Here is a 25,725-nt window from a genome sequence, read left to right on the forward strand (position 1 = left end):
CAAGCATGGACGGGACATGGTAGAAGATCTTGCGGCGGAACGACACCTTGTCGGCGTTCTTTGACCCTCTCTCCAGGTCGGCGACGATTGTCTGGCGCTCCTCCCAGGACAAGATGCCGTCTCGGTCGATGTCACTTCGCAGCATGATGTAGCTCCACAGGAGAAGTTCCCGGTGACGTTCGATGATGTAGTGGTTCGTCACATACCACGAGTAGAGTTGGAATCCTGGCTCGCCGCGAAATCGTTTGCAGGCACTCTGGATCTCGGAGCGAGGGAATGCCTCGATCGCCTCCCGCATAATGCTCCGCGACAGGGAATGGCCGAAGTGGCTCTGGCCTTTGCGTTTTCGGACCCCGAACCGACGGTTGAGAAGCCACGAGGTGTAGATCAGATACGGCTGCAAATGAATGTTAAACCACCTCCCGGTGCAAGGAATCAAGGTCGGAAACAAACCTTCTCGCCAAAGCGTTGTGCATCAGCCTCGGTTGGTGCAGACGTGGTGCTGTAGCCGTTGGTCTTGAAGCTCATGACGGCTCCGAACAGCGGCGAGTATATGTCCGAGGCCTCGTGCTCCCGTGTAAGTAACATGTCGTCGGACATGGCAAAGAACTGAGGTGTGGTGTCAGTTCTGACAAGCAAATGCGTTCTCGGCTTCACTTCTCACGTACCTGGTCAATGTCCGACTCCGTGTTGAAGATCTGGTTTTCGATCGTCAGGGAGTTAAATGCCGGTAAGCACACCTTCTTGTCGTCCTCGAACATCTCCTCTTGAGATATAATCTGGACAAGCTCGGAGACCTTTGGGTCGTCGACAGCAAGCCAGGTGGGCGTCTGTTTCCGGACGGGGATACCGTTCTCATAAATGGAGTTGACAAGTACTTTGATGGTGTTCATGAAATGGCCAGCGTTCTTCTCAATGCTGCGAAAAGAATAGCGTAATTCATCCCAATCCCGGTATCTGTTCATCCCGTGGGTGCTGATCCATTCTCCCTCATCATCATTCAGGATAGACCGCTCTTCCCACGGCCTGATGGTCCGTTGAAAATCCTCTTCTGAACCGTTGACCCCTGGATGTTTCATTAGCAACGACTCCCTTCGATGACTTCCCAAGAAATGCAACCATACATAGATAGACAAAATCGATCTTGGGTTCTTCCATAATTCCCCATTTTTCCGAGTCGTATGTTCCTGAACTCACCCACTCGTCTTCCCAGCCCTGGAGGACTTCGTCCTTGACGGTTTCTTCAAATGGTACCCAGATGAACTCCGGCAGCGACTCTGCTCTCTTCTCCAGAGACAAATGCTGTTGCGACTCGTTCGATTCGTCCTCAACTGTCGGGTCGTTTGAAGAAGCGGCTGGCTCGGGCACTTCTATTTCAGTATTGGCCGAGTCCGACACGGGTTTTGGGTCAGCCTCTTCCTCTTCTTTGGTTGGAGGTTTTTCATTGACTGCTTCGTTGTCTTTCTGAGATTGAGGGTCGGGAATCGGTTCTTTGGTTGGAGATTTGTCATTCACTGCTTCGTTGTTTTTCTGAGAGTGAGAGTCAGGAGCCGGTTCTTTGGTGTCTTTAGCGGATTCCTCATTCTTTGCGGGTTGAGGGGCTTTGTTTTCGTCTTTGATGGACGGACTGGTTTCATGATTCGCTGAGACACGGGCGTCCGAAGTGTTGTTGACGGTGACGGCCGATTGTTGCATATGCTTGGGCTGCTTCGGGAGACCTATCCAACTCTGAAGACTCGCTTTGTAGCTGTTGCTGTGCCGGTAGTCGATCGAGCCTCGAGTCGACGCCAGGAAGATCGTGGTCCCTATCAGGACGACGAACAAGAACAGGACACTTGATCGAGGGCCTTTCCTCCGCCACATTGGCCTTTTGATCCTCGTCCAAAGTGGCGGTGTCCTGTGGTCATTGACCGGGTGAGAATAGTACATCGTGGCTGTAGAAAACCGATTATGCCAATGGTGTCGAGCCTCGATTCCCCAATTTCAACCATAACCTGCGACCGATGAATCTAAACAACTCAGCGCAACAGGCACCCGGTGTTTCCAACGTATTGAGGCATCCAGCCAGGGCTACCAGGAGGGAAGAAGCTGGCGGTTCGGCGGATTTTTTGCTGTGCTCCCTCACTGGGCAGGTCTGGATATGCAGAGTTTCGTGTATACGATTCAGCGAAGGGAGAGATCAACAAGTATACATACGAACGCCGAGTAACTAAACAGACGTGCCGGCAAGCCATGACTCCCGAGAATGAAATTGGCCGAGTGTGAAACTGGTCGTGTGTTTGGTTTGGGGAGTGGGGGAGACGGGAGAGAAGGGGGATAGGGGGGCACGGTAAAGTTGTCTGGCTAAAGGCTGTGGGAGGAGAGATAACCGTATCTTATCTTGTCATTTCAACACTTCCTCCATCGCCGGGAGCCGATGTCCAGTCTAACGTGGCCGAACGAGGAAAACGGGCTCGAGGCAAGAGAACAACAGCCTTGCCCCAGGTTGGGTTGATTGCTGCAAATTCGACCCGCGGCACTCCACTGCCCTTTAGCGAAGGATCGACAAGGCTATGTAGCTTCGAGAAAGGCTATGGTTCTTTAGCTTCCGAGAGCGCTGATCGACACACAGATGCAGGGACAAGGAAGCCTACGATTCTTTAGCTTCCGATGTTTTCTCCGGGTTGATAACTCCACAGTTTCGGATTTCCCCTTACGGGAATACACAATGCTCGTCGACGAGCGCGTCAAATCGCGCTATTCTTCAAAGCGGCTTGGTCCAGAGATCGTGAACAGGACCCCAGTTTCACTTGTACTTTTGCTATTGGCTCCCTTGAGTGTATGCTTTGGATGATTGCTGGACCTGTCGAGGTTTAGCTCGCTGGCTGCTCAAGGAGCTTCTCAGGAGTCATGCTTCAGTTGAGACCCTCTGCTCAATCCATCTAGTCATTTTTGCTCGAGCAGTGTTTGATTGCATCCCAATGGCATGAAGCGAAGGAACCTCCCTCTTTCATGTCAATGCCTGTGAAACCTGATGGGTCTCCAACGAGTACATGGCCACGAACCAAAATGTCTCGGTGGAAATTAGCACTCGTTCACCTCATATACCGAGGCTCTGGCTGTTTGTCGCCTGTCGAGAGGGTGCTGTACTTTAGACCGGGCGCTTCTTTTCCTGTCTCTCTGGGACGAGTGCAAGATCCTGACGATGTCTTCGAACCTATACAACATACCAGGGACGGAACCCTTCTCAATAAGTCTGAGTCGCCATCCCCGGGGCCTTTTCGACACAGGTAAGTCTATATATCCGATGCCGAGTCAAGATGGAAGGAGGAGCTAATGTGTACTCGCCAGCCAAGACGGATATGGATCAACATTATTTGGAAAAGCAACCCTTGACTGAAGGATCTCCCAACAAACCGCGGATTCCTCGATGGGCGCTGAGCGATTCGAAGACGCTCTTCAGCATCAGCATCAGCGAGAAGACTGCCGTCAACGTTCTCTGCGTCGTGCTCAACACCCTATCGACGGTGTCCATCGTTTTTGCGAACAAGATGTAAGGTTGTTGCGGGCTATCGAGAGCCTCGCGCCCGGGGATCTGAGGGAAGTGCTAACTCTGCTGTCTAATCACCAGTGTCTTTACCGATCCTCAATTTCGAAAGTTCCAGATCGGGACCGCAGCATGGCACTTTACGGCGACCTCTGTGTTGTTGTATATCGCGACCTTGAAGCCGTTCAGCTTCTTCAAGCCTGTCCGGTTGGCGGTGCGGGATGTCTTGCCCCTCTCGACCCTCTTCCTCGGGTTCCTGGTCCTGGGGAACCTGTCCCTCGCCCTCAACACCGTCTCCTTCTACCAACTGGCCAAGATCATGACCACGCCGACGGTTGTGGCGATCAACTTCCTGCTCTTCCGGAAGTGCCTCGCGCGTCCGTTGTTGTTGGCCATTATGGTTTCCTGCCTGGGCGTCGCCATGACCAATATCGCGATGGTCTCGTCGAACCCGATCGGCACTTGCGTCGCCATCGCCGCCTTCGTCACCACGGCATTCTACCAGATCTGGATCGGCAAGAAGGTGCAAGAACTCGACGTGAGCGCCCCGGCGCTCCTGCTGAACCAGGCTCCCATTTCCGTGGCCATGCTCCTTTGCCTGCTCCCTTTCACGGACACCATTCCCGACTTCCGGGCGGTCGATCCTAAGATTATGGCCACCTTCCTCCTCTCGGGTATCCTCGCCGCCGGACTCAACCTGAGCCAGTTCTTGATCATCGGACGCCTCTCGGCCATTGCATTCAACGTGGTGTCCAACGCGAAGAACGTCATCATCATTTCCCTGGGCTGGTACATGGCCGGCCAGTCCCCGTCCTTGAAGGACATCGTAGGCGTCATGCTGGCCCTCGGCGGAGCAGGTGCGTACTCGTGGTTGCAACGAAGGTGATGTTTTGAATTGTGTGGGGACCACGAGAGGAACCGTTTGAATGCTTGATTTCCTCTATCCAGAGAGCGATCCGCTCTCGTCTAGCTGAGGGTACGGAGGTGGTAAGGGCCTATGGGCTGCCCTTCCACGAGACTGGTGCAGGGGAGCCAGGAGTGCCACATATTAACTTCAACGGAGAGCAGTTTGTGCGGATGACATCAAAACGTAAGCCCATGACACGATGAGGTACTCTAGACACCGAAAGGGCTGGTTCAAGTTATAATTTTTATCCTTTGTAATATCTCTGTGAAGGATTCAGAAGTAGTTTTAGCGCAGGAAATTTGACGATGAGATACTTGCTCGAGCTTCTTAACAGATGGTTTTACCCTGAAAGGTGCATACTTAGACAAGATGGTCAAATTGGGAATTTTATTAGTCCAAGATTGAAGAATTGGACCTTGAAAGGGCCGCATTAAAGTCGCACTAAGGCCGTATCTACGCTGAGCCAGAATCCGTAAACCATTCCCCCGAAGAGAAGCAAGAGTCCTGAAACGCCTTGGAACCGGGTGAGTCTTTTCACTCCCACATTTAACGCTCAGTATAGACTTCTCCCTCAACCACATTCCCCTTCGGCTGGCTCCTCTGCTTGCTGTAATTCTCCCAAAAGGACGAGATTTCCGCCAGCAGCTCGGGCAGCTGGTCGACCTCCTTGACCCACTCGGACTCGTCCCTTTCGTAGGCTTCTACGAACGAGGTGATCCTCTGGACCTTGGTGGCCCCCGACCCCGCGAAATGCAGCAGAAGATCTGGAAGAATTTGTCAGCAATCAAAACTTCGAGAAACCAATTCGTCCTGAGGGCCATTTTCGCTTACCGCCCGGCTTCACGCCGTTGGGGGGCTGCTTCTTTCTCGGAAGAGCCACTCCGTGGTCGTCCCGCGCCCCCATGTACGCGTTCAACCAGCGCTGCGGGATCTCGGCGTAGCCGTCGAGATACGTCGTGCCGTCCCAAGGCCGATATATTCCTCCCTCGTGCACGACATGCTCGATGGCCGATTGCTCCGAGTAGCGCAGGTCCACGGTCGGTCGGAAAGTCTCGACGCTGAGTGATGATGCCAGCAGGTGGACGGAATAGTCGTTGATCCTGAGTAGAAAGGCGCCGTCGTTGAGTCCATTGTGGTCGTTCCCGCAGAGGAAGTGGACCCCCTGCACTTCGGGCGGCGGCAGGTAGATTTCCAGCGGGATCTTGGGGTTGAGGAGAAACGTGTCGGCGTCGAACCAGAATAACCACTCCAGCCTCTCTTCGGGCGGTTTCGCCAGCTCGTTGAGCACCACGGCCAGGATCCAGGCCGGTTTGGTCCACAGACGTCCCAGCATCTTCTGGCGTAAGACGTACATGGGATAGCCGTGCATGTCGGCATGAATCCCATGGGATTCTAGAGCTCGCTCGTATGCCTCGTCGGGAGCATCCCCGTATAGCATGGTGATTTTGGCAATCTTGGGCTGCGGCTCGTCGTCCTCGTCATTGTTGCTGCTATTGTCGTCGTTGCTATTGTTGCTGTTGCCGTCGTTGTTATTGTTGCTGTCGTCGTCGTCGTCGTCATACGTGTCGGTAAAGGCAGTGTCAGTAAAGACAGTGTCGGTAAAGGTAGTGTCGAGCTCATCATCCGGGCCAGTCATTTCTCCGTCTAGCTCTATAATGCCTTTGTCGTCCTGGATTACTGCAGCTTGTTCGACGATCTGTCTGGAGTACGTCCGGAAGGCAGATAAGTCTGTCCATGGCGATTCCGAGCCGGTTTGACCCAGCTGTGACAGACACAGTTGAAGGACGATGAATCCCAACAACGTCGCCAGAGCGAGTTGGTACTTCTTCGCCATGTAGGCTTTCATAAACTCGTAGAGCGGAAGATCACGATAGTGCTAAAAGCTTCAAAGGTAGGATGGTCGACAAAAATCGGGCCTGCCTATCGTAGAGGCGGGAAGCTCGCACAATAAGTTGCCAAGTCCAAAGGGCAGTTCGATCCTCGATTCCTCCATGGTTAAAGGAGGAACGACTGATTTGGACGCGACACGCACCCAAGGCTCCATGTGGCACAACCTTCTCATCGCAGGCGCTTCCAAGCTTCGTCTGTCTAAATTGGCGAATGCTCTCAGATCAGCCCACGCAACAGAAAGAGGATATGATCGGGTGGCCTCCACCGTGAATGGGAGCATTGAGTGGCCTGTTCATACAGAGACTGGGTTACTTTAAGAAGCTTAAGAGATCACAGGGGTGAGAGGCTTGACACAGATGATGCAGTCTACAGAGCACCGCCCCGGGAGTCATGACAAAAGACCAAAAATGAAATGCAGGTCGTTGGGGTTGCGCAAACTCGATTGCACAGGCTCCTTTCTCGACGGGAGTCGCCATAAAGAGCATCTCAACCTGTTGTAATGACAGTCGATCGCTACGGCCAGACAAGATTCCACATAGTCGCCGGGTCTTTCGGCCTGGGATGAGGTCGGCGGATGGAGGCGTGAGCCGATGATAGCGAAAGTGTATTCCGCCCTGGTCTTCCTCTTATGGTTACATCATCCGTCTCCACTTCTATAAATGCCCAGGACGCCTTAGAGTTAGGGTTATCCCCTCCGTGCCCCTCGAAGCTGATCGCCAGCCACCTTGCGCAATCGAGACATTGGCCTCCCTTTCCCCTGCAGTCCTAGCCTCGTGGGTGTCCAACAGTCCATACCGGCCAGAGTTCAATAATCCCAGCCCTCCGGATCATCAAACAGATCATCGTCCCAGCCCAATCTCCGGAGGGGTGGCATGACTCGGTGAACGTACCATGCATACCCCTCCCATGTGCCCCTGGGACATTTCCTGGAGAGCTTGGCTGTGCCTAGACGCACACAATGAGGTGCGGACCGGTGGACATGCGACTGGCGCTAAGCCTGTCTCGCGGCATGCTTGTATACATCAGACTGAGAAGGGGGGTGGGGGTCTGCTGTTCGTTGGCAGGCTGTTCGTCCGCACAACCCTTACTGGCGCTGCCGAACCCAATCGGCTTTTATTCGATTATCAGGGGGTCGTTGCTTGATTGCTCAGGTACGCGGAATCAATTTCCTCGGACTTGATATGATCTTGGCTCTGCTTCGTTTAGGTCTCGCCCGGGGCCATTGTCTTCTGCGTGCTGTGCCCAACGTTTCTTTGTTGTGCATCTCAGTCCACTGTGCTTTGTTGCCCTCCCAATCCTCCGTCGATGGCTGATAAAATTGGTTCAGGTGGCCGTCTTCCGGTTTGGGAACACACATCGTCACAGGCCCAAGAGGCTCCGTCGTTGCTGGTACTCATCTTGAGCACGGGCAGGCGCAAGGTTCTGGTACGCACAATCTTATGTGCCGCCCTATTGATCTTGCTCTTGCGGCATTCTGGGTCGCATTCTGTAGTGACCCGGTATGCACGTGGACGCAATAACATCGACCACATCTACAACACCACCTTGGGATTCCAGAGAGTCTTCGCCATCAATCTCCCCGAGCGGACGGACAAGAGGGACCTGAACTCCCTCGCCGCCTCGTTCGCGGGCTTCGACGTTGACTATATTCCTGGCGTCAAAGTGGAAGATGTCGTTGAGAAAGCGGCGCCGTCGGTACGCAACAAGTCTCTGTTATCTCCGCCATGTATCGCGAATCGAGACAAGCTGACCTTTGATCATCAGAATTGGGACTATAATACGCAGACGCCAGGCGCGCTGGGATGCTGGAGAGCTCACATGAACGTTCTCCAGAAGATCGTTGCCGAGCGGATCCAGAGCGCCCTGATCATCGAAGACGATGCAGACTGGTCTCCATTCATCAAGGACCAACTGTCCGAGCTGGCAGCCGGGGCACGTGCGCTGCAGAAGTCGTCAGATTCAACACTGTCACCGTACGGCCATGATTGGGACTTGCTCTGGCTGGGCCACAACCGGATTGGGCCGACCGACGAGGAACAGAACGTCTGGATCATTGATCACGACTTCACCGTGCCCCCTCTGCACCGCCGCAACTCCCGGTGGCGACAGTCACACATTCCCGACGACGCGCTACGCAATGACACTCGACTGTTCTTCAAAGCATATGCTGGTATGTGCCTCTATGGATATGCAGTCACTTACGAAGGGGCGCGCAAGATGTTGACGTCCATGTCGGTCCAACCACGCAACCAGCCGGTGGACCAGAGCGTGTCGGACATGTGCCGTGGCAAAATGGCCAAGGGGTTCGAATGCTACGGCGTCTGGCCACCCCTGATATCGACCCATCGCTCAGCAGGATACAAGTCTCAGGACTCGGACATCAACGTCAACGCGAGGAGTGGCTGGCACCAGGAATATACCTTCGACATCCCCTTCAGCACCATGATCAACATCCCCAGGCTGGCCGATGGTGCTACCTCCGTCTTGTCACAGTGGCCCGAGACGGACATTCAGGAAGCTACGCTGAACCTGGACATTCGACGTCCACCCCATGGGTATCTGAAGAGCATCAACTTTCGGGCTCTTCCGAGACGAGATCATTCGACCAAGATATAAGATCCCTCGTTCTGTGGGAAAAGCCCTCAGCTGTTTTGAAGCCACCCAGCTTGCACAACCTTGTCCAGTATTGGTACGTCCCGCGGCGTCGGGGATGCTGGTACAACGAAACTCTTTCGTGAGGATTCTGGCAGACTAGAATCATCGCCTGCTGTATTTTTAGCTCCATATGTTTTTCATAATTAGACATGCATTGGGAGAAGAGATGAGAGCGCTTGTTTGACAAAGTCTAATGCTAGAACCTCGTACGCCATGTCCTACTGAGGCTGAATATATGAGTAGCCAAGCAGAGGTCAAATTGGCCTTATCATCGGTGTGTTCCTCGTTGGGATCTGTTTTCTCGGTCGGTGCCAGGAAGACAACACAGACGTCCTTGGATCCCGGATGTTGCAAGGTCCGTTGTGGAACAGCCACCCCATGAGAGGAAGCAGGGCTGGAAAGGAGTGGTGGTTAAGAGCACGGGTGATGTGATTTACGTACTGGTTCGCGATGTCGCTCCACAGCAAAGTAAAAGACACTGCCGAGCACGACGCCGACAAACACGAAATCCCGTGACCACATGCCCTCTTTGACGTGAAGCCATGGCCGCCGTGATCGGTGTTGACCCATCAATCAGCACCAGAAATAGCAGAGAGTGGTCCTAGAACGAGGTCGAGACTCGAGAGTCAGTCGTCCAAGATAAGAAATAGCCACCGCGACTAGATATCGGTAGGTCAGATCCGTGATTGCGTGCGTGACCTCGCTTGTTGGCACCCCTTGGAGTGGGTTTGACCCTGAGTCTAGATTTAGCTCCATCTTGGTTGTGGTAGAGAGAGGGAGTAGGGGGGGGGAGGGGAAGGAGTGCGACGAACCACTAGGGGTTTGTGGCTAACACCCCTAGTCGCGGCCTTAGTGTGTTTATCCCCCACATTTGGACCTGGACAGTGACGTTTAAGGCTGTTGGTGCCAAAACCAAAATCTAACTTCCCAATAAGTTTCCCTCGACCAATGCGGCTCGACGCGACATCGCAACTCTGTTTCTCAACCAGCCTCGTCGCGCAAAGGCGTCGAGCCTTACTCCCAGCCATGGTAAACACAGCAGTCAGAATGGCCACAGTTCCAAGTCCGAGGCCGCCGAAGTCGCCGAAGTCGCCCTCACTTTCAATAATTCCTTTCGGTGGCTAGCAACTATCAATACTTCCACGATGAGTCGAGGACAGTCGCAAGAATGGGTCGGGGAGGAGTGGCAATTGTTTGCCCAGAGAGCCCAGCATTTGGCGGACGACCAAGTCCATGAGGCTGAAGTTGTTGTCATGGGGCTTCACGCGTCATCTGCCACCAGAAATGTGAAAGCAGCCTCAACAGTACTCCGTGAAAACCCCGTCCAAGACTTGAGATGTTGAGATTTAATTACATTGCTAAACATTAAAAGTAACTCTAAGTACATATGTAACCGCTCTGGTAGGAGCTTTTGTGAAATGCTCAAAAAGAGTAAGAGAGGCCGTAGAGAGACTGTTGTGCCTGGGCAGTCGATAGTGCCAAAGCCAGGATGTCGCCCTCTCCAGTTCCACAAGTCGAATCGGAAGGTAAGAAGAATCATCAAGGTCGTGGAAGGAAATGATCTCGCGCCACCAGAAAACCCCTTTACTCCACAATTTCGCCGTCCATGTCGAATTCGAATGAGCGCTTCACAAGTCGGCCGGGCCCGTCGTTGTCGCTCGATGGATCAGGTCTTTGCGGTCGAGTAGCTGTCGGATTGAAACCACTTCCCCTGCCGCCTCTGCCGGCACCTCCACGACCTCCAGCACCACCACGACCTCCAGCACCACCACGGCCTCCGGCACCAGCACCTCCACGACCACCGGCACCGCCGCCGCCACGACCACCTCGCCCACCCGCCTGTCTAGCCTCGATCTTAGTTGCGAACCATGCTGGGACACTGCGAGGGGTGACGGTGGACGCTATGGCTGGGATCGCAGTAGATTGAGGTTGGCTGCCAGACTTGTTTTGACGCGGTGGTAGTGATCTTGGGGCGGGACCGGCACCTATTTCTGGTATTAGGACCATTTCGTTACGAAGAGGTCAGGGTCATCCGAATACTCACGTTGTCTTGGTGACAAACCAATGTCTTGACATGCGAAGGGGGGCTTTCCATGGCCCTGAAGGAAGACCGATCCATCCTCGCTCTGGCAGAAGACTGCTTGGCTACCCTCGCCGTAAGAGAAACCTTCTCCTTGAACGTGAAGCCACCCGTCCTCGCCCTGCAAGAAGTTGTACTCTTCAGAGCTGGGATGGTCGTCGAGCTTGACCACGGCATACCCATTGCTGAAGTCCAGGTGCACGAATTGGTCGCCCACTCCAAGTTGTCCTCCCCATAGCCAGAACTTGGCAGCCTCTTCCTTGGACTCGGTGAGGTATCCGTCTCTCCCAGTGAACGAAACAAAGCTGGGCGCGGTCTTGTGGTATTTATGATTAACCCCAAAAGACTGCAGATGGTACCAGGTGTTGGTATCACTGCCAGGCGCAAGCGCAGAACTTGCGCTTGTCGGCAGAGCGGCGGCAGTAACCCCAGAAGTGAGGTGTGACAAGACACTCATGAGGGTGACCATGAGGCCTGCGTCCAAGTTGAAGTGAACCATATTGTTGTTAACTTCCTGTGCGACCAAGTGCTGAGGGAACGCAAGGTCGGTTCAAGGTCGGCTGCAGCCGAAGAAAAAAGAGTTATAAGGTCGAATATCGAATGATCAGGCGGAAAGAGCGTGGCGTTGTCGTACGAAGAACAACAACAACATAAACGAGTGTGATAAATGAGTGTGATGAATGTGATTAAGTAGCAATGAACGTCGTAGTGCAACTCGATTATAAAGGGAGGTTGGTGGTACTTAAAGACTGTATACCAGCCTTGAGAGCGAATATCTCTGCAATTTCCAAAAGACTTGCTAGTCAAATTGCCTATCACGTCAAGGCTGCGCAGACAAGCATGACAACAGATGCCAGGCCCAGCTCTAGTCCAAGCAGCGACTCGACCATTGAAGGAAAATCAAACGCGACCTAGCGCGACCTCACGCGACCTCAGAGAGGGCAGAATCAAACGCGCCCCCGTTGAGGAAGGACACAACGTGATCTCATTCCCCAAGACGGTAAGGCAATTTCGTGTGGTGGCTCTCGAGAGGCTGGGAGTGGGATATACCGAGACCCCAGGTTTGGTTGCGATTAGACTTCGTGCAGAGCACCAGCCTTACGAGAATGTGGCGAAGGCCATCCTTGTCCTGATCTCCCTGGCGGTGGCCAAGTGGCGCATAACAGGGTCGACTGGATGAAATAAGCTCGTGGCCATCCCCCCGGAAGAATTGTTATCCGCTCTCCTCTTCAGGGGCTGCTGTGCATCAACAACATACGCGGAAGGCGAAAGCAGCGCAGACTGTTTCTCAGGCCCAGACTCGATGTTGAATGCGCAAGGGATCTCGAGACACATAAGGATCCCCAGCCTTCTCAGTCTCGGTAGCGGTCGAGTGATCAGTCGCCTTGGGTGCCGACGAGACCATGGTCAAGAACCCCTGCCACTCAAGAATAGAAGATCGACATCGTTAACTCCTGCCAGTAGTGCCGCCTGTGGAATAACCTTCGATGCTGAGAACGCCTCGCTCGCATTACCTCTTTCTGCTGGGTGTTCTGTCAGCCTCGACTCCGCTGCTGGGTGTGCGTGCTGAAAAGTCCTGACTCGTTGTGTCGATGCTCGCGTGACAGAATTCCCAATCGAGGAAGTTGAAGAACATCACGGCGTGTTAGGGTTTCAGCCATGGGAGAAGTGGTAGGCCAGTCTGAATCAGTCTTCCCTAGGAGGAGGGAGATCTGCGCTGATCGACACCCTGTCATTACATGTCAGTCCATTCTGCACATTACAAGGAGGCCGGTAGTCGGGAGCGGTACGAAGACCTCAGTTCCTTTCAGCATGAACCTTGAACGGGCCGTTCCGTTATTTGCTGGGAACGCATGTTGTGCAGCATAGGGAGAATTTCTCACTGACAACGCACAACGCACAACGCACAATGCATTTCCAACCCCGGAGGATTGTTATCATATCTCCAACGTCCTGTCACCATGACCAACGACAATTCTGTCACCATGAGTAGCAAAAATGTCGACGGATGTCGAGGATTGTTCGGCATGAGTTCAGAGAGGACGATGAGTTGGCACGACTAGTTGACAACTTGACACGGATGCGAGATCTTAGCGCAAGACTCTGTCCTCGGCTCTTGTCTTGTTGTCTCCCAAGACTTGTGCCTCTTGTTCTTCCCGCGAGGCTTTGCGCCGTCTGCGTCTACGCTCCCAAACATATCCATCTGATTCTTTTTACTTTCCACCGCCATCATTTTTTCCTACCTTAAATTCCACAGTTCATGGGTTGGAAGAGCACCGATTGGCTTGACTAGATTGCCCTTGGTGATCTTCGCATCCGTCGCCTGGAAAGTACACTTTGCGGCTATGCTTTCAACCAACCAACCTGAGAACCCTTGGGCTGGGAAAGCTTCCATCGAATGTAGCTTTGGCCTCTCACGTGTTGAAGAACGGACGGTTGGTTCATGATCACGCGACACCATTGAGGGTCGTTGTTATCACAGTTAACCTCCAGGTCTGGATGGCAGGGAAAGAGGACGAGTGTTCTGACCTGGAGTCTATCGGCAAGAGAGATGATCACGAGGAGGAAATGCTGCAAAACGCTCCACGACAGTGCTTCAGGATTTTTCAGGTCTGGGGAACTCTGATCTCAATGCCTCTAGGTGCTCTTGTCCTTACCCGCCACAGCTGGAGTCAGGCCACCCGCATTCCCTTGAACATCCCTGGGCCAAGAAGACACGTCCCTGAGCACCAGAGATCGTCAGGGTATCTTTCGAATTGTTCAATTTCTGTTGCAGGAACTTTTGGGTCTTCCACGGCAGTGTAGATGCGGATCAGGATAGCGAGTGGTTCGAAGAACGTGTAGATCGAGATCTTGATGACCAAGGTAATCTGCATCGTTGTCGTCCGTGGCGAGATAAGCTACTTTTCGATTTCGGTAGCACTCTTCGTACAAGGTTTTCCGGCCATGGCCGAACCATTCGGTGGTGTCGTCGACGCCGTCATCGATGAACACGACGCGGGAATTCTCAAGTCTCGGTAGCCTCGAGATCTGGAGATCTGACGGTAGCTCGATCGCTAGGCTCGTTGCGGATGGTATCCGACATTGTGCCATGATTGATGTGATTCAGAACGCGGGAAATCCGAGAAAGTGTAGTATTAGGCGAAGTATGTAACTAGGTGAGTTCGGCCGTCAAACCAACACTGCATCCCAAATCTCTAGACGTCTTAAAGAAAAGACTCGCGAGGAAGATTGGCTTGAGTACTTGGCGATCTGATCTGGTGGCCAGGCGAAGTCGACATTCCACCTCGCTGCTCTCCCCTTCCCACTTTTCGCGCTTTCTATTAGCTCGAGACACGGTCAATTCGAATCTCCTCTGTCCTGTGCACCCTGGTCTGTTCAAGTCTTTGCCTCTCTGGATCCGACTCCATTCGAAGTCTTGTAGGTGGTGATTTGAGATTTCCAACCTGGGAAATCAAATTTGCTGGCTCGACAGAAGTATCGTTGCCGCCGTCAATCCTAGGTCGGACGTCTGAGCCATTCCATGTAGGGATCGAGGGCTGATCAGGAGAGAAGCACATCCCAAATCCCAGACCGTAGCCTGGAACAACGACATCACAATGCGCTCTGAAAGGAAGGGCCCCGAGACCTGACAGCCTGGGCAGCTGAGCTCTGCTTTTATCTGTGGATGTTGTCACAATCCATAGCGCAAGACGAGGCGCAAAAAGAAGTATAAGGACGATAGTCGTGGGCTCTGAGGCACTAAAGGAGGTCAGCCTTCATCTCGACAAACAGAAGAACAAGGGAATGGAAGGTCGAAAAGAGCCAGGAGGTAAGGTCAGTGACTCTTCGGCGTTCGATGTCCAGTTTTTCAAGCTCTCGATCGGGCCAAGCTTTACAGAATCTTCACACCAGGCCGTTCTTTGCCCCGGATAAGTCGTTGCTCGAGGATGGATTGGTTGAACAGTCACGCCAAAGCTACAAAATCAAAAAGAGGGAGGGAAACAACTTCAGGTATAGCGGGTAGGATCAGGGCTTGCGAAACAGCGAGGAAGTCTTCCCTCAGCATCTCTCCTGAGCGGTGGGAGGAGGATCCTGCGAGAAGACAAGGTCCGTGGATAGATGGATCTGAGGAGGCATGGAGTAGGAGGTATCAAGAACAGCTCGTCTCGCGCAAGAACTCGGCTCTGTCCATCGAGATTCAACCAAACAGAGGATGTTCTGGAGGCCACGAGGGTGATACCGACAACTTGGTGCACCTTTGACGACCACTATCTGATGTAAATTTTTGCAATGGGCACGACCCAGGAAGTGCCCGCACCACCGCACGGAGGACCAGAGCCGGGAGGTCGGGAAATCCTGTGTGTATTAGGTGCTCGCAAAGCAGGGCGCGGATCTCAGGGCCAGGATATCTTCTGTGGACAGTCATTAGGGTCGATTTTCGAGATTGAACCGGTGCGACTGGTACGACAAAGGCATCTGCAGGGAGTCGCTGCACTCGCAATCGTCATCGCTTCAACCAGTGCAGTAGTCAAGGCAGCTTCAGAATCTCGACAAGCAGATGTCTCTGGCATTGTTTGGCGCGAAGGGCATCAATTTCTGGATTTTCAACACCCCACTCCGATTGTGCTGCATTGATCCGCCTTCGCCGCATATCTGCTCGGGGTTGCTTGAATGGTCAGCTTCTTGCACTGACACGCACCTGGCGCAGGCAGACCAGGCAAACATGGAGAAAATGTGCCAATCCCCAGCCTCGCGGCACGTGATGTTGCTGGTGGCCCAATTGCAGCTCCGCTTCGAGCACGTCTCCTCGGGCCTCAGTGACTCGTGCTTTGTATCTACTCTCCATTGCATTTTTTTTTTTTAATTTTTGATATAATCTCTCTTCAACCGACTCGTTTGCGCTACAACTGCCATAAACATACAATCTGCCATTCTCATCGCGGAACGGAGTCCATCCAATTGTCGAAGGTGGGCTGATCTGCGCCGGAGTCTCTGTGGGGTGTGATGGGTCCCAAGAAAGAGAAGAGCAGTTTGAAGCGGAATCGGGTGAGGATGTAACGCGATCAATGTTGTCGCCGTTCAATCTGACCGCCCCAATAGCATAGCACCGGTGAGGACCAGGAGATCAAGAAACCGCGAAGATCGCAGAGGATTTCTTCGCAGTCTCAAAATGATCCCCTGCACACGCCTCTCAAAAACCAGTATCTGCCTTCTCCTCTAACGAACCATGAGTCCACTGCTACCGAGACATTCAAAGAACACACGGCGACCCCTCCAGAAGGCCGCCCAAGCCAGATTCGTCATGTCACGCCTGTAGCCTCGCCGCCACTTCTCCCCCAATCCTCACCTCCTCAAGACACTCAGCCTTTATCCCAGTTCGTCTACCCTCCTCGAGACATTGAGCCTGACTTGAACGATGAGGACGGGACGTGGGGCTATCTGTTTCCCATGACCGAGAATGGTCATAGGCTGCAGATGAAACGACGAGCATTTTGTCCCGCTCCCGCTAAGCCGCTCGAGGTCTCGAGGCATACTGTTAAGAGCAAAAAGCGAGGCAAGAGGGAACTGGTTGAAGCCGAGGTAGAATATGAGCATGAGAAAACGGGCAAAGGGTTTCCAGCGAGCGGATACCTGATCGGGAGACATCCAGAATGTGACATGATCCTTGACATTCCAACAGTCTCGAACCGCCACTGCCTCATCTTCAACGAAACAAGAAACGGCGATGCGGTCGCTATTCTCGAGGACTTGTCCAGCAATGGAACCTTTGTCAACGAGGCCTTTTTGGGCCGGAACAAGAGGAGGCAACTGGAAGACGGCGACGAGATTACAATCTTGGATGAGGCTCGATTTGTCTTTCGCTACCCAAGAAGCCGAGACTCGAGTGCCTTCAATTCGCGTTACCGGATCCTCCAACAGTTGGGGAAGGGCCATTTTGCCACTGTGTACCTCTGTGTGGAAAGATCAACAGGTTTCAAGTTCGCCGTCAAGAAGTTCGAACGTCGCATGGGAGAGTCTCAGCGGTCGCAGACGGAAGGGCTAGAACAGGAAATTGCTGTGTTGATGAGTGTCAGCCATCCCAATGTCCTTTGCTTGAAAGAGACATTCGATGAGCCGGACGGGGTTTACCTGGTCCTGGAGCTTGCTGCTGAAGGCGAATTGTTCAACTTGATTGTGACGAAACAGAAGTTGACAGAGGCCGAGACCAGGAAGATCTTCATCCAGTTGTTCCAGGGGACTAAGTATCTGCACGAACGGAACATTGTTCACCGCGACATTAAACCGGAGAACATCTTACTGACCGACAAGAATCTGTCGGTCAAGCTGGCAGATTTTGGCCTGGCTAAGATCATTGGCGAGGAGTCCTTCACAACTACGTTATGCGGTACGCCAAGTTGTAAGTATGCACTTGGCCTTCTCAAACGGTCGTGGCTAACGGTGCGCAGATGTTGCACCTGAAATACTGGAGAATACACGCCATCGAAAATATACCAAAGCAGTTGATGTCTGGTCTCTCGGCGTGGTCCTGTACATCTGTCTCTGCGGGTTTCCTCCATTTTCCGACGAGCTCTACTCACGAGAGAATCCATACACCCTAGCCCAACAGATCAAAATGGGGCGGTTTGACTATCCATCACCGTATTGGGACTCTATCGGCGACCCTGCGCTGGATCTCATCGACCGCATGCTCACAGTGGACGTGGAGAAGCGAATCACCATCGACCAATGCCTCGAACATCCCTGGACAAGGAACCTGGGCTACATCAACCCTGCTGATTCACTGGACGGCCTCACCGGGCAAATGAGTGCGTTTGACTTCTCCAAACGAAAAGTCCAACGGGAACGCACGTTGCTAGCCAACATCAACGATGTCAAAGTGAGCAAAGTAGTAGACCTCAATGGTGGCCAGCAGATCCAAGGCCAGCCAACCCACATTCCTGGTTCACCAGCACATGTGAAGGTGTGGGATAAGAACCCCAGTGGGAAGAATATTAGGATGAGCCCTCCGAAAGACAACAAGGGGAAGAAACAAAAGGATGACGGTGGAGCTGCCGACAAGAGTGAAGTTGACGGCAAGAAGGAGGAACATCCCGCGGCGAACAGGCAGCAGGAGGAATTCATGCAGATGGGCGGCAAAGGCGACATGCGTTTGTTTGGGGATGACGCCTCTTCGAGGTATTTGCCGGAAGAGGTGCCCGAGGACAAGAAAAAATGAACATGGAGGGCCGGGATTGACATGCGTTACGACGTTGGTCAGCCGATGTTGATTGGGATATGTGGATCGCAATGACGCTGTTTTATGCATCGCTTGGGGTTGGCTTGGATGATATCCGACTTGATTGTGTGATTTTTGTTTTCAGACCCAAGTCTGAACTTTGCTGGGAAAAGCACCGGCAAAGGACCCACGGAATGACTGCACGAGAGGACACGAGCTTGAACACGAGGCGAAACGACACACGGACGGAATCAAGTACACGACGCTGCATATATTGGAAACCTGGTTTTCTATTGTCCTTGGTACGAGGTGCTGCAGACATGGCCCAAGAGGGGCAGCGGGTCACTGTGCATAATTGTCCATGTACATGTCTGTACATGTTTGCGGCCTGAGGGGGTTTGGGGGTTTATTCGAATATCGTCACGGCGGCTTATCGTGAATGGATGGCGTGTGAAGTTGAACGTGCATGGGCAGGCGGCAGGCCATACATCAGTCTTGGGGTTTCTCATATCATATCATGCCGCGCGCACGCCCGGCGTCTTCCAAAAGTCGGAAAAAGTCTTGTTTCATTCCTTGGATCGGGGTATACATAGGATACTGGGTGTTATGGTTGGGTGTCAGGGATCGGGCTTTGGGGGAGAGGAGGGCCGGACGACGGGAGAATCCCTGGCTGTGTAGCTGGGTAGCTAGCCACCGGGCATGCAGTGTAATAGGACTGTGTATTGGTATGGGCATCCTCAAAAGGTGTGTCGAGAGTCGAGGGTCGAGTTCTCACCCAGCCCAGTCTTATGCTTCTGCTTCTGCTTCTGCTCCTTCGCATCATCGGACGTTGGGTTCTCTAGGGTACTCGATGCCGACGTAGATGTGACGGTGACAGTGACGGTGACGGTGACGGTGGGTGAGACTTGCTGCCCCGCTGAGAACGCGGTATACCGTAGGCAGACAGTGGTTGTAGAACTACCAGGGACCTTAGTTGAGCGATTGGCTTTGGACAGTAGCTGTGCATCTGGGAAGTATGGCAGAAGCGGTATAACAGCCCCTGTTAGACATGGGCGTGGACACGGAGAAGAACAAGGACAAGGACATGGGATCGGGTACCCGTCCGAGAAAAAGTCCGAGACGGTGTCACTAAAGCTTGCTTTCTTGTTGGAGAACAGTTCTGAAATTGTATTCAGCGCCTGAGCTGACCGAGCGCACTGCAATTCAAAGATTCGAACCATGCAAACAAACACCCACAACACCAAACATGCGCCCATACGTTTTCGATGGCGACAGCCAAGGTCAAGGAATCTTGTTCCGAGGCCACCAGTCCTGCTGCTCCTGGTGCCGCCTCAGACGTCGTTCGATGTCCCGGGCCACTTTAACCGAGGGCGCATCGATGGTTCTCCAGAACAGGTCTGCAACGCACAGGAAGAACGGCAGCATCATGATATAGCCGAACAGCCAGATGACCACAAACTGAGCAAACGATGTGTCCTCGCGGACGTATGCCCCCGTGAGAGACCGCAATCTCCCGATGATCACATACCCCAGCGACCTGATCAACATGCCGTGCGTGAGATAGAGGGCAAAGGAGATCCGACCCAGATACTGTGCGAATTCGTTGTTGAAAATGGGTGAGAAGATGTCCGAGTTGACGCACGCCCATGTCGTTATGACTGCACCGAACAGTCGGATCAGCCTGTTCTTTTCGACGATGTATGCTGGGAGGAGGCGAGCCAGGAACGCATATGATGGCGCAGTGACTGGCTCGACAAAGGGGATAGACAGGATGTACAAGCCGACAACGAAACACAGGCCCCACGCAGCCGACGCCACATCTGGTTGCTGAAACCATTCTAAATTCTTGAGTGGTACCGGCGATGGCGACGGTGACGGATTCCCGAGGAGGGGGCCTTGTCCTGGTGACTGTCCTGGACGTCCAAGATGCTTTCGAACCATATCGAGCTCCGCGACAATCATTCCACCGACAAAGAGACAGATACTGCGGTATTCCTGTGTGGCACAGAACAATGCGATGGCCCCGTGGAAGAAAAGCCGCCATCGGCTGGAGAGCATCGACGTCCCCATTATGAGGAGGAAAATAGCCATGCTCGACTTCAGTTCGACGGGAATTGTCCAGACATGTGCGTCGTAGACAAAGTAGTCATGCTGACTCGGCTCTCCAGGCACTGAACCTCTGGCGAGCATGTAGAATTCAGTGAGAACATCTGAAACCTGTGCAGAAAATGTCTCGGACAGTGGTGGAGGTTCTTCACGCATCAGACGAGGCCGTGGATTGTCCACCAGGAGGCCGTCCTCGATCATTTGCGTCACGTTGTTCCTCGCGTCAAATGCCTCCAGCTGTGCAGCATTGATGTCGTTGCATACGTACCTTGCCGGTTCGAAGGCTCGCATCTGCGTCAAGGTTGCAATTATGACCACCGCCGCCATCGTGGGGAGCAAAAGGCGGAACGCCCGACGGAAAACCGAGGAGGCAATGCACTCGTACATCATCTGAGGGCTGGACGAGTACAACAAGCCCAGTGGTTTATGGGAGAGGACATAGCCCGACATGACGAAGAACAGGTTCACCATGGCCTCTCCCCCCCACAACAGGATAACAAATGGCTTCCACATGAAACCAGTGGCGAGTTCGTTGATAGCATATGGTCGCCAGGGGTCATCGACCGCACACGTCCAGTGCTCGTGCAAGACAATGAGACATGCAATGCCTCGAAGGCCGTCGAGCGCAGAAATCTTGTCGGACGAAGTCGAGGTGGATGTCTTCGCGGATTTGGATTTTGAGGCAAAGCTCGGGGTCAGCCATAGCAGGAGCCTGTAGATGACCATAGTAACCAGTCGAGCTGCATGATAGGACAGTGATCAGTACTCAGCCTGCCCGACCATTGAATCAAACAGGCCTGTTCTTACCGCCATTGCCGAGGACTGCGACGTTTAGTCTTCCATTGTTCATTGACCGAGACTTGAAAAAGGCCTTGCCGCCGCCTTCAGTCATGATGGTGGAAAGTAGCGTCTAGAGGCCAGACTTCTGAAGTCATCAGCGAGTGAGTAAAATCAGCATAGCGTGGGGAATAGGATCCCAGTGTATTACCCCCTGAAAGTTTGCTTGCTCAAACATCTGGCCTGGTTGTTTGCTTGGCTGAAAGGGACGCGAGAGTGGTCGAGAGAGGTGGAGTCCTAGGGAGGATGCTTGCTGGCTGGCTTCACACCCTCGCACAAGACGGGGACCAGGTCCTCTCCTGTTCCAATCCGTTATGTCGATGATTGTCAAAAGATCAGAGCATTGAGAAACCCTGGTCGTATCTTTTAGGCACGGCCTCCGTAACTGCTGACGCCGAATCTCTGTGCAACGATCGTCAGGTACCCGGATAGGGGCCCGCAGATGGACAAGGGCCAAAGGACGAATTAAAAGCCCTTGCCGTGCAGCAAAGCGAAACCCCAGCAAGGGCCGGCAAACACCGTCAAAACCCCCCCTGCGCGTACCTGGATGGCTGGGCTAAGAAGCGCTCAGACGGAGCACGGAGGATTATCCTTTCAACTGCCAATCGGCTGCGGAGCTTGATACACGGTCGTGGATGGCCTGCAGTGGCGTTCCTTGGGACACTCTGGGTTCTCGATGAGCAAGCCTTTCCATGGTTCTTTTTCTTTGTGTGGGAGGAGCGGGCAGGCGTTTGACCGACGGCAGCCCGGGGGGGTTATTCTCATTCATGTGGCATGGGAAAGATTAGGCCTTGGACCGCACTTGCCATTTTCCCGTCTTGACCTTTGACAACGCTGGAGTGCTGTCGCAGGCAAGCAGAATCGTGGAGCAATTTGAACGCCCCCGGAGGGACATGATAACCATTACTGCATCCACTATCTCGGTGCTCGTCATTCGATATGCTGCTTACGCAAAGTACTCTTCTTTGTGTGCACCCAATTTCCTGGTCAAGTAGTCGGCTTGATAGACGTACGAGGAAAGGAACATGAAAACCCCGTTCACCGGTGCTGATTGAACTAGTATGTCGATCGCAGGTACAAGCTCATGCGCATTAGGCTGTCTGTAAGGGATCGCATGCTTATCTACAGTCCCACGACGGATATTTTGGAGAGTCGACGCATGTGACAGTCTCAACATGATGTCATGGAGAACTACTATCCTGAAGCTTCATCTGAATGCCATCAGAATACGAGGGATATTTCGGAAATCGCACCTTGTCGTCCAGAACAATATAGACTATTCGATGGTGGGAGCGACGATGGACATGTTCTCTTGGCTCTTCCACCAGCAAACCACGACTCCTGACGCCCGCGGCTACAACAGACACGACGTAAGCCCGTTTGGTCCCTTCAGTTTTGGTGGCGTCAGGCATGTCGCCATAATTTAGTGGCTGATGAAAGGGTACCTGACGACCTCGCAGTGGATTCCTTATAAGTGGAGTCTGGTTATAGCCCGACAGCCTCGGCCCTTAAGCCCCTGAAAAAATACTCAATACTCAATACACGTACGTACACACAGGGGATCCGCTGCCTCGATCCGAAATTGCACGCTCTAGCTCGCCTAGAAGAAGCCCCTATCCCAAAAAGAATTTTTTGCAAGGGGACTCCGGTCACGAAGAATCGATCGGGGGACGCTCTTGACGCTCACGGCCAATGATGGCTGGTCCCCGTGGAGACATGGACCAGGAACGAGGACTGCAGGTCAAACTGACTCACAGGCTCTTATCGTCTCGTCCATATCTCAACAGATCCGCGCGCGGATCTGGCTGCTAGCTCTTTGCGGCGGGCTGTCACCTCAGGGGGGGAAACTGTCTCAAGTGGCATTTACCTTTTTGTTTATCCCGCCACGTCCTGAGTATTTGACATTGGACGACAATTCCTCCTGGTGACTTCAATGTGCTTGGCCATGCTGCGAATATGAGGTGGCAGTCACGGGCGTGGTCGACTGTATCTTGTTCAACATGCAATCCACATCCTCTTCGGTGAAGATGAAGCTCGAGATCCTGCAGCAATATGCGGTGCCTGGGAATATCCCATGGACTAGTCGCAAGGTCAGAATCATCGCAGTTCTGTGCGGAATCCTATGTCTGCGCTTCTTCCTTGGTGCACTCGACGTAAAACCCATCCAGGTATGCAGCATCTAACGAGGTGCCTCTACGATTCTCTGGCTGACAAGTTGTTTCCAGAACCGTTTGCCTAATGCCCTCCGGCAGCAGACCTATCTCGACCAGGCAGGATTTCAGTCGATACCCATAACCGGCTTCGTCAACACCGGAGACCTCTCAAGCCGCACATGCGAAGATCTAAGGCATGAAGGAGAGCTTCGGGTGGACAAGAGCCTGTACCTCGAAGACGACTTGGAGCACATTGCACGATCACTGGCAGGTCATCCGATGATCGACTATTCCCAGCAGGAGAAGGGGTTGACATTCCGCCAAATGGTGGCCAAAACCTGGGCTAGGCTATCCGGGTCGAGTGTGTGGATCGAGAAGTTCAAGGTCTTCCTCACCGTCACGAGAGTCATCTTCTACGACAACGGCCTCCGACACAAGCCAGTCATCAGCTTCCTGGCGGGCCAGCTTCATGACGAAAACTGGAACGAGCTGAAGAACTACACCATCCAGTGGCAGAGCGAGGAGATCAAATTCCCCACGGTGTTCAACATCCCCGCCCCGTTCAAGCAAGGCGACCGATACTTTGGGCCTGAAGACCCCCGAGTGATTCTCGAGGAGGGGGTCGAAGATGCGGAGCCCATCGTGACGTTCAACATGCTTTACGACCTGAAAACCGGAGACAGGGCCATGTATATCTTCCGCCCGTTTTCCAACGACACGACCGTCTTGACCATCACGGGCCAGACCGAGAGGGCGCACGCGGAAAAGAACTGGGCGCCCTTCTTCATCAACGAGCACGAGCCCATCTCGCCGGGACACTACAAGTGGCCCAGCCACTACATCCATTTTATCTACGACTTCAACCCGCTGCGGGTGCTCAAATGCCACACCCTCAACGGTTGGTGCCACTTTGTGTATGAGCAGAAGGTTCCCGACGAGCTGAGGGGGTCAGGCCTGAATGCGAACGGGCGGATGACGGGCGGGACCAACATGGTGCCGTTGCAACTGGAAACACGTTCCAACCTCAACGCGTGGGTCGGATTCCCCAGATCCCACATCAACATCGGGTGCACCGACGACCTCGCCATGTACCGGCCAGAGCTGATGATCATGACGGCACACGGCGACCACTTCTACCTCAGCTTCATGTCGGGCCCCATCGACTTCGGCACCGCGGCCATGACGCCCGAAGCCATCAGCGACCCCTGCGGCGAGGGCAAGGTGGTGATAGCCAACAGCATCGCCAAGTGGGATCGACGGCCCAAGCACGACGTCCTGACGCTGACCTTCTCGGTGGCCGACTCGACCGTCCAGATCATGCAGCTGGCCAGCCTCTCCAAGTTCGTGAGCCAGCTGCCCCATGTGGCTCATCTGGACGGCGCGTTCCTCGCCGACATGTCCAGCCGGAACAAGACCGAGTGGGACCTGCGCTATACGGCCGTGAGCAAGGATGTCCTGGACTGCACAATGGAGGCGGCCTCGTACTATTCGGAAATCATCGCCGCGCCCTTCAAGGGCCTGTCCAAGGAAGAGCTCTCGTATGAAAACGGAAAATGGGACTGGAAGGCCGGCGCGGTCATATGAAGGCATGAAATGGAGGAATCTCTTTCCATCTGGGGCTGGCCAACCTTTGGCCTAAAGCTAGGATGGCATTTTGACGCACAAAACTCCCCCCCGCCAACTGCGCGAAGAAACGACATACCAACACTTTTACAAAAGTCTTGACTCGACTCTAACGACCCGCACTGGTTACACCCGGTGCCACGTGTTTTCAAAAACATCATTAGGAAGAAACGAGTGCGGACTTGGCGACAGTTTAAAACGGGAATGATTTCTGGCAATGCCTCTCACTTTTTTAATTTTTACCGTGGGGCGAAATAAAGGACCAAAAGTCCCCAGAAGCATCCAGGCGCCCGATATCAGTTCACGGAGGCGTGATATCACAAATTTCGTGACGATGCGGGTGTCAATAATGCAACCTTGCAAGCGATTTGATGACATGGGATCACTATTAGAGAGGCGGTTTCCTGTTATTATGGAACGATAAGCTGGCGGCGGGGAGGAGAAGAGGTCGATCTTTGCAGGCGTTCGGGTTTTGAGATGCGCACGGGACGCGAGGGTCTCGGACTGTATATGTGCCGTCCCCCTGAACATCAGCAGTCCAGATACACGTAGGGACATAGAAACAATGACACACGCCGAAGAGGGCTGACGAACGATTCTGTCTTGCGATCACGATGGCGTAGTGTTCTTTCGAGTGTCTTTGGCACGCAGCAAAAGCACCGCTGAGGAGCTGGGTACATAAATTGACGGCTCACATGTTATATACCTGGGCGCCCAGGTGCATGGACTTTAAGGGGCGCGCTCTCTCTC

At 53.4% G+C, this 25,725-nt stretch overlaps 6 protein-coding genes across 6 annotated transcripts; 3 read left to right on the top strand and 3 right to left on the bottom strand.

Moving 5' to 3' along the window:
* Window positions 1-3,184: 3,184 nt before the first annotated feature.
* On the top strand, window positions 3,185-4,412 carry PV07_09373 (uncharacterized protein; the record flags this gene model as incomplete). Its single annotated transcript, XM_016396621.1, has 3 exons — window positions 3,185-3,269; window positions 3,331-3,532; window positions 3,611-4,412. 3 exons carry the CDS (start codon window positions 3,185-3,187, stop codon window positions 4,410-4,412), a joined length of 1,089 nt encoding a protein of 362 aa, XP_016246477.1.
* A 5,897-nt stretch (window positions 4,413-10,309) lies between these two features.
* PV07_09374 (uncharacterized protein) lies at window positions 10,310-11,836 on the bottom strand. The gene is made up of 2 exons (XM_016396622.1): window positions 11,023-11,836; window positions 10,310-10,963 (listed from the first exon to the last, which is right to left on the bottom strand). Exons 1-2 carry the CDS (start codon window positions 11,555-11,557, stop codon window positions 10,563-10,565), a joined length of 936 nt encoding a protein of 311 aa, XP_016246478.1. The 5' UTR covers window positions 11,558-11,836; the 3' UTR covers window positions 10,310-10,562.
* A 1,813-nt stretch (window positions 11,837-13,649) lies between these two features.
* On the bottom strand, window positions 13,650-14,794 carry PV07_09375 (uncharacterized protein). Its single transcript, XM_016396623.1, has one exon. The coding sequence runs from the start codon at window positions 14,149-14,151 to the stop codon at window positions 13,819-13,821; it is 333 nt and encodes a 110-aa protein (XP_016246479.1). The 5' UTR covers window positions 14,152-14,794; the 3' UTR covers window positions 13,650-13,818.
* Window positions 14,795-15,875: 1,081 nt separating this feature from the next.
* PV07_09376 (uncharacterized protein) lies at window positions 15,876-19,087 on the top strand. Its single transcript, XM_016396624.1, has 3 exons — window positions 15,876-16,086; window positions 16,141-17,437; window positions 17,487-19,087. Exons 1-3 carry the CDS (start codon window positions 16,045-16,047, stop codon window positions 18,254-18,256), a joined length of 2,109 nt encoding a protein of 702 aa, XP_016246480.1. The 5' UTR covers window positions 15,876-16,044; the 3' UTR covers window positions 18,257-19,087.
* Window positions 18,832-21,610, bottom strand: PV07_09377 (uncharacterized protein). The gene is made up of 3 exons (XM_016396625.1): window positions 21,351-21,610; window positions 21,170-21,287; window positions 18,832-21,102 (listed from the first exon to the last, which is right to left on the bottom strand). The coding sequence occupies exons 2-3, from the start codon at window positions 21,252-21,254 to the stop codon at window positions 19,538-19,540; spliced, it is 1,650 nt and encodes a 549-aa protein (XP_016246481.1). The 5' UTR covers window positions 21,255-21,287; window positions 21,351-21,610; the 3' UTR covers window positions 18,832-19,537.
* A 1,201-nt stretch (window positions 21,611-22,811) lies between these two features.
* Window positions 22,812-25,571, top strand: PV07_09378 (uncharacterized protein). Its single transcript, XM_016396626.1, has 2 exons — window positions 22,812-23,367; window positions 23,425-25,571. Exons 1-2 carry the CDS (start codon window positions 23,200-23,202, stop codon window positions 24,934-24,936), a joined length of 1,680 nt encoding a protein of 559 aa, XP_016246482.1. The 5' UTR covers window positions 22,812-23,199; the 3' UTR covers window positions 24,937-25,571.
* Window positions 25,572-25,725: the final 154 nt, after the last annotated feature.

Source organism: Cladophialophora immunda (assembly GCF_000835495.1).
Source record: "Cladophialophora immunda strain CBS 83496 unplaced genomic scaffold supercont1.5, whole genome shotgun sequence".
Lineage (NCBI taxonomy): Eukaryota > Fungi > Ascomycota > Eurotiomycetes > Chaetothyriales > Herpotrichiellaceae > Cladophialophora > Cladophialophora immunda.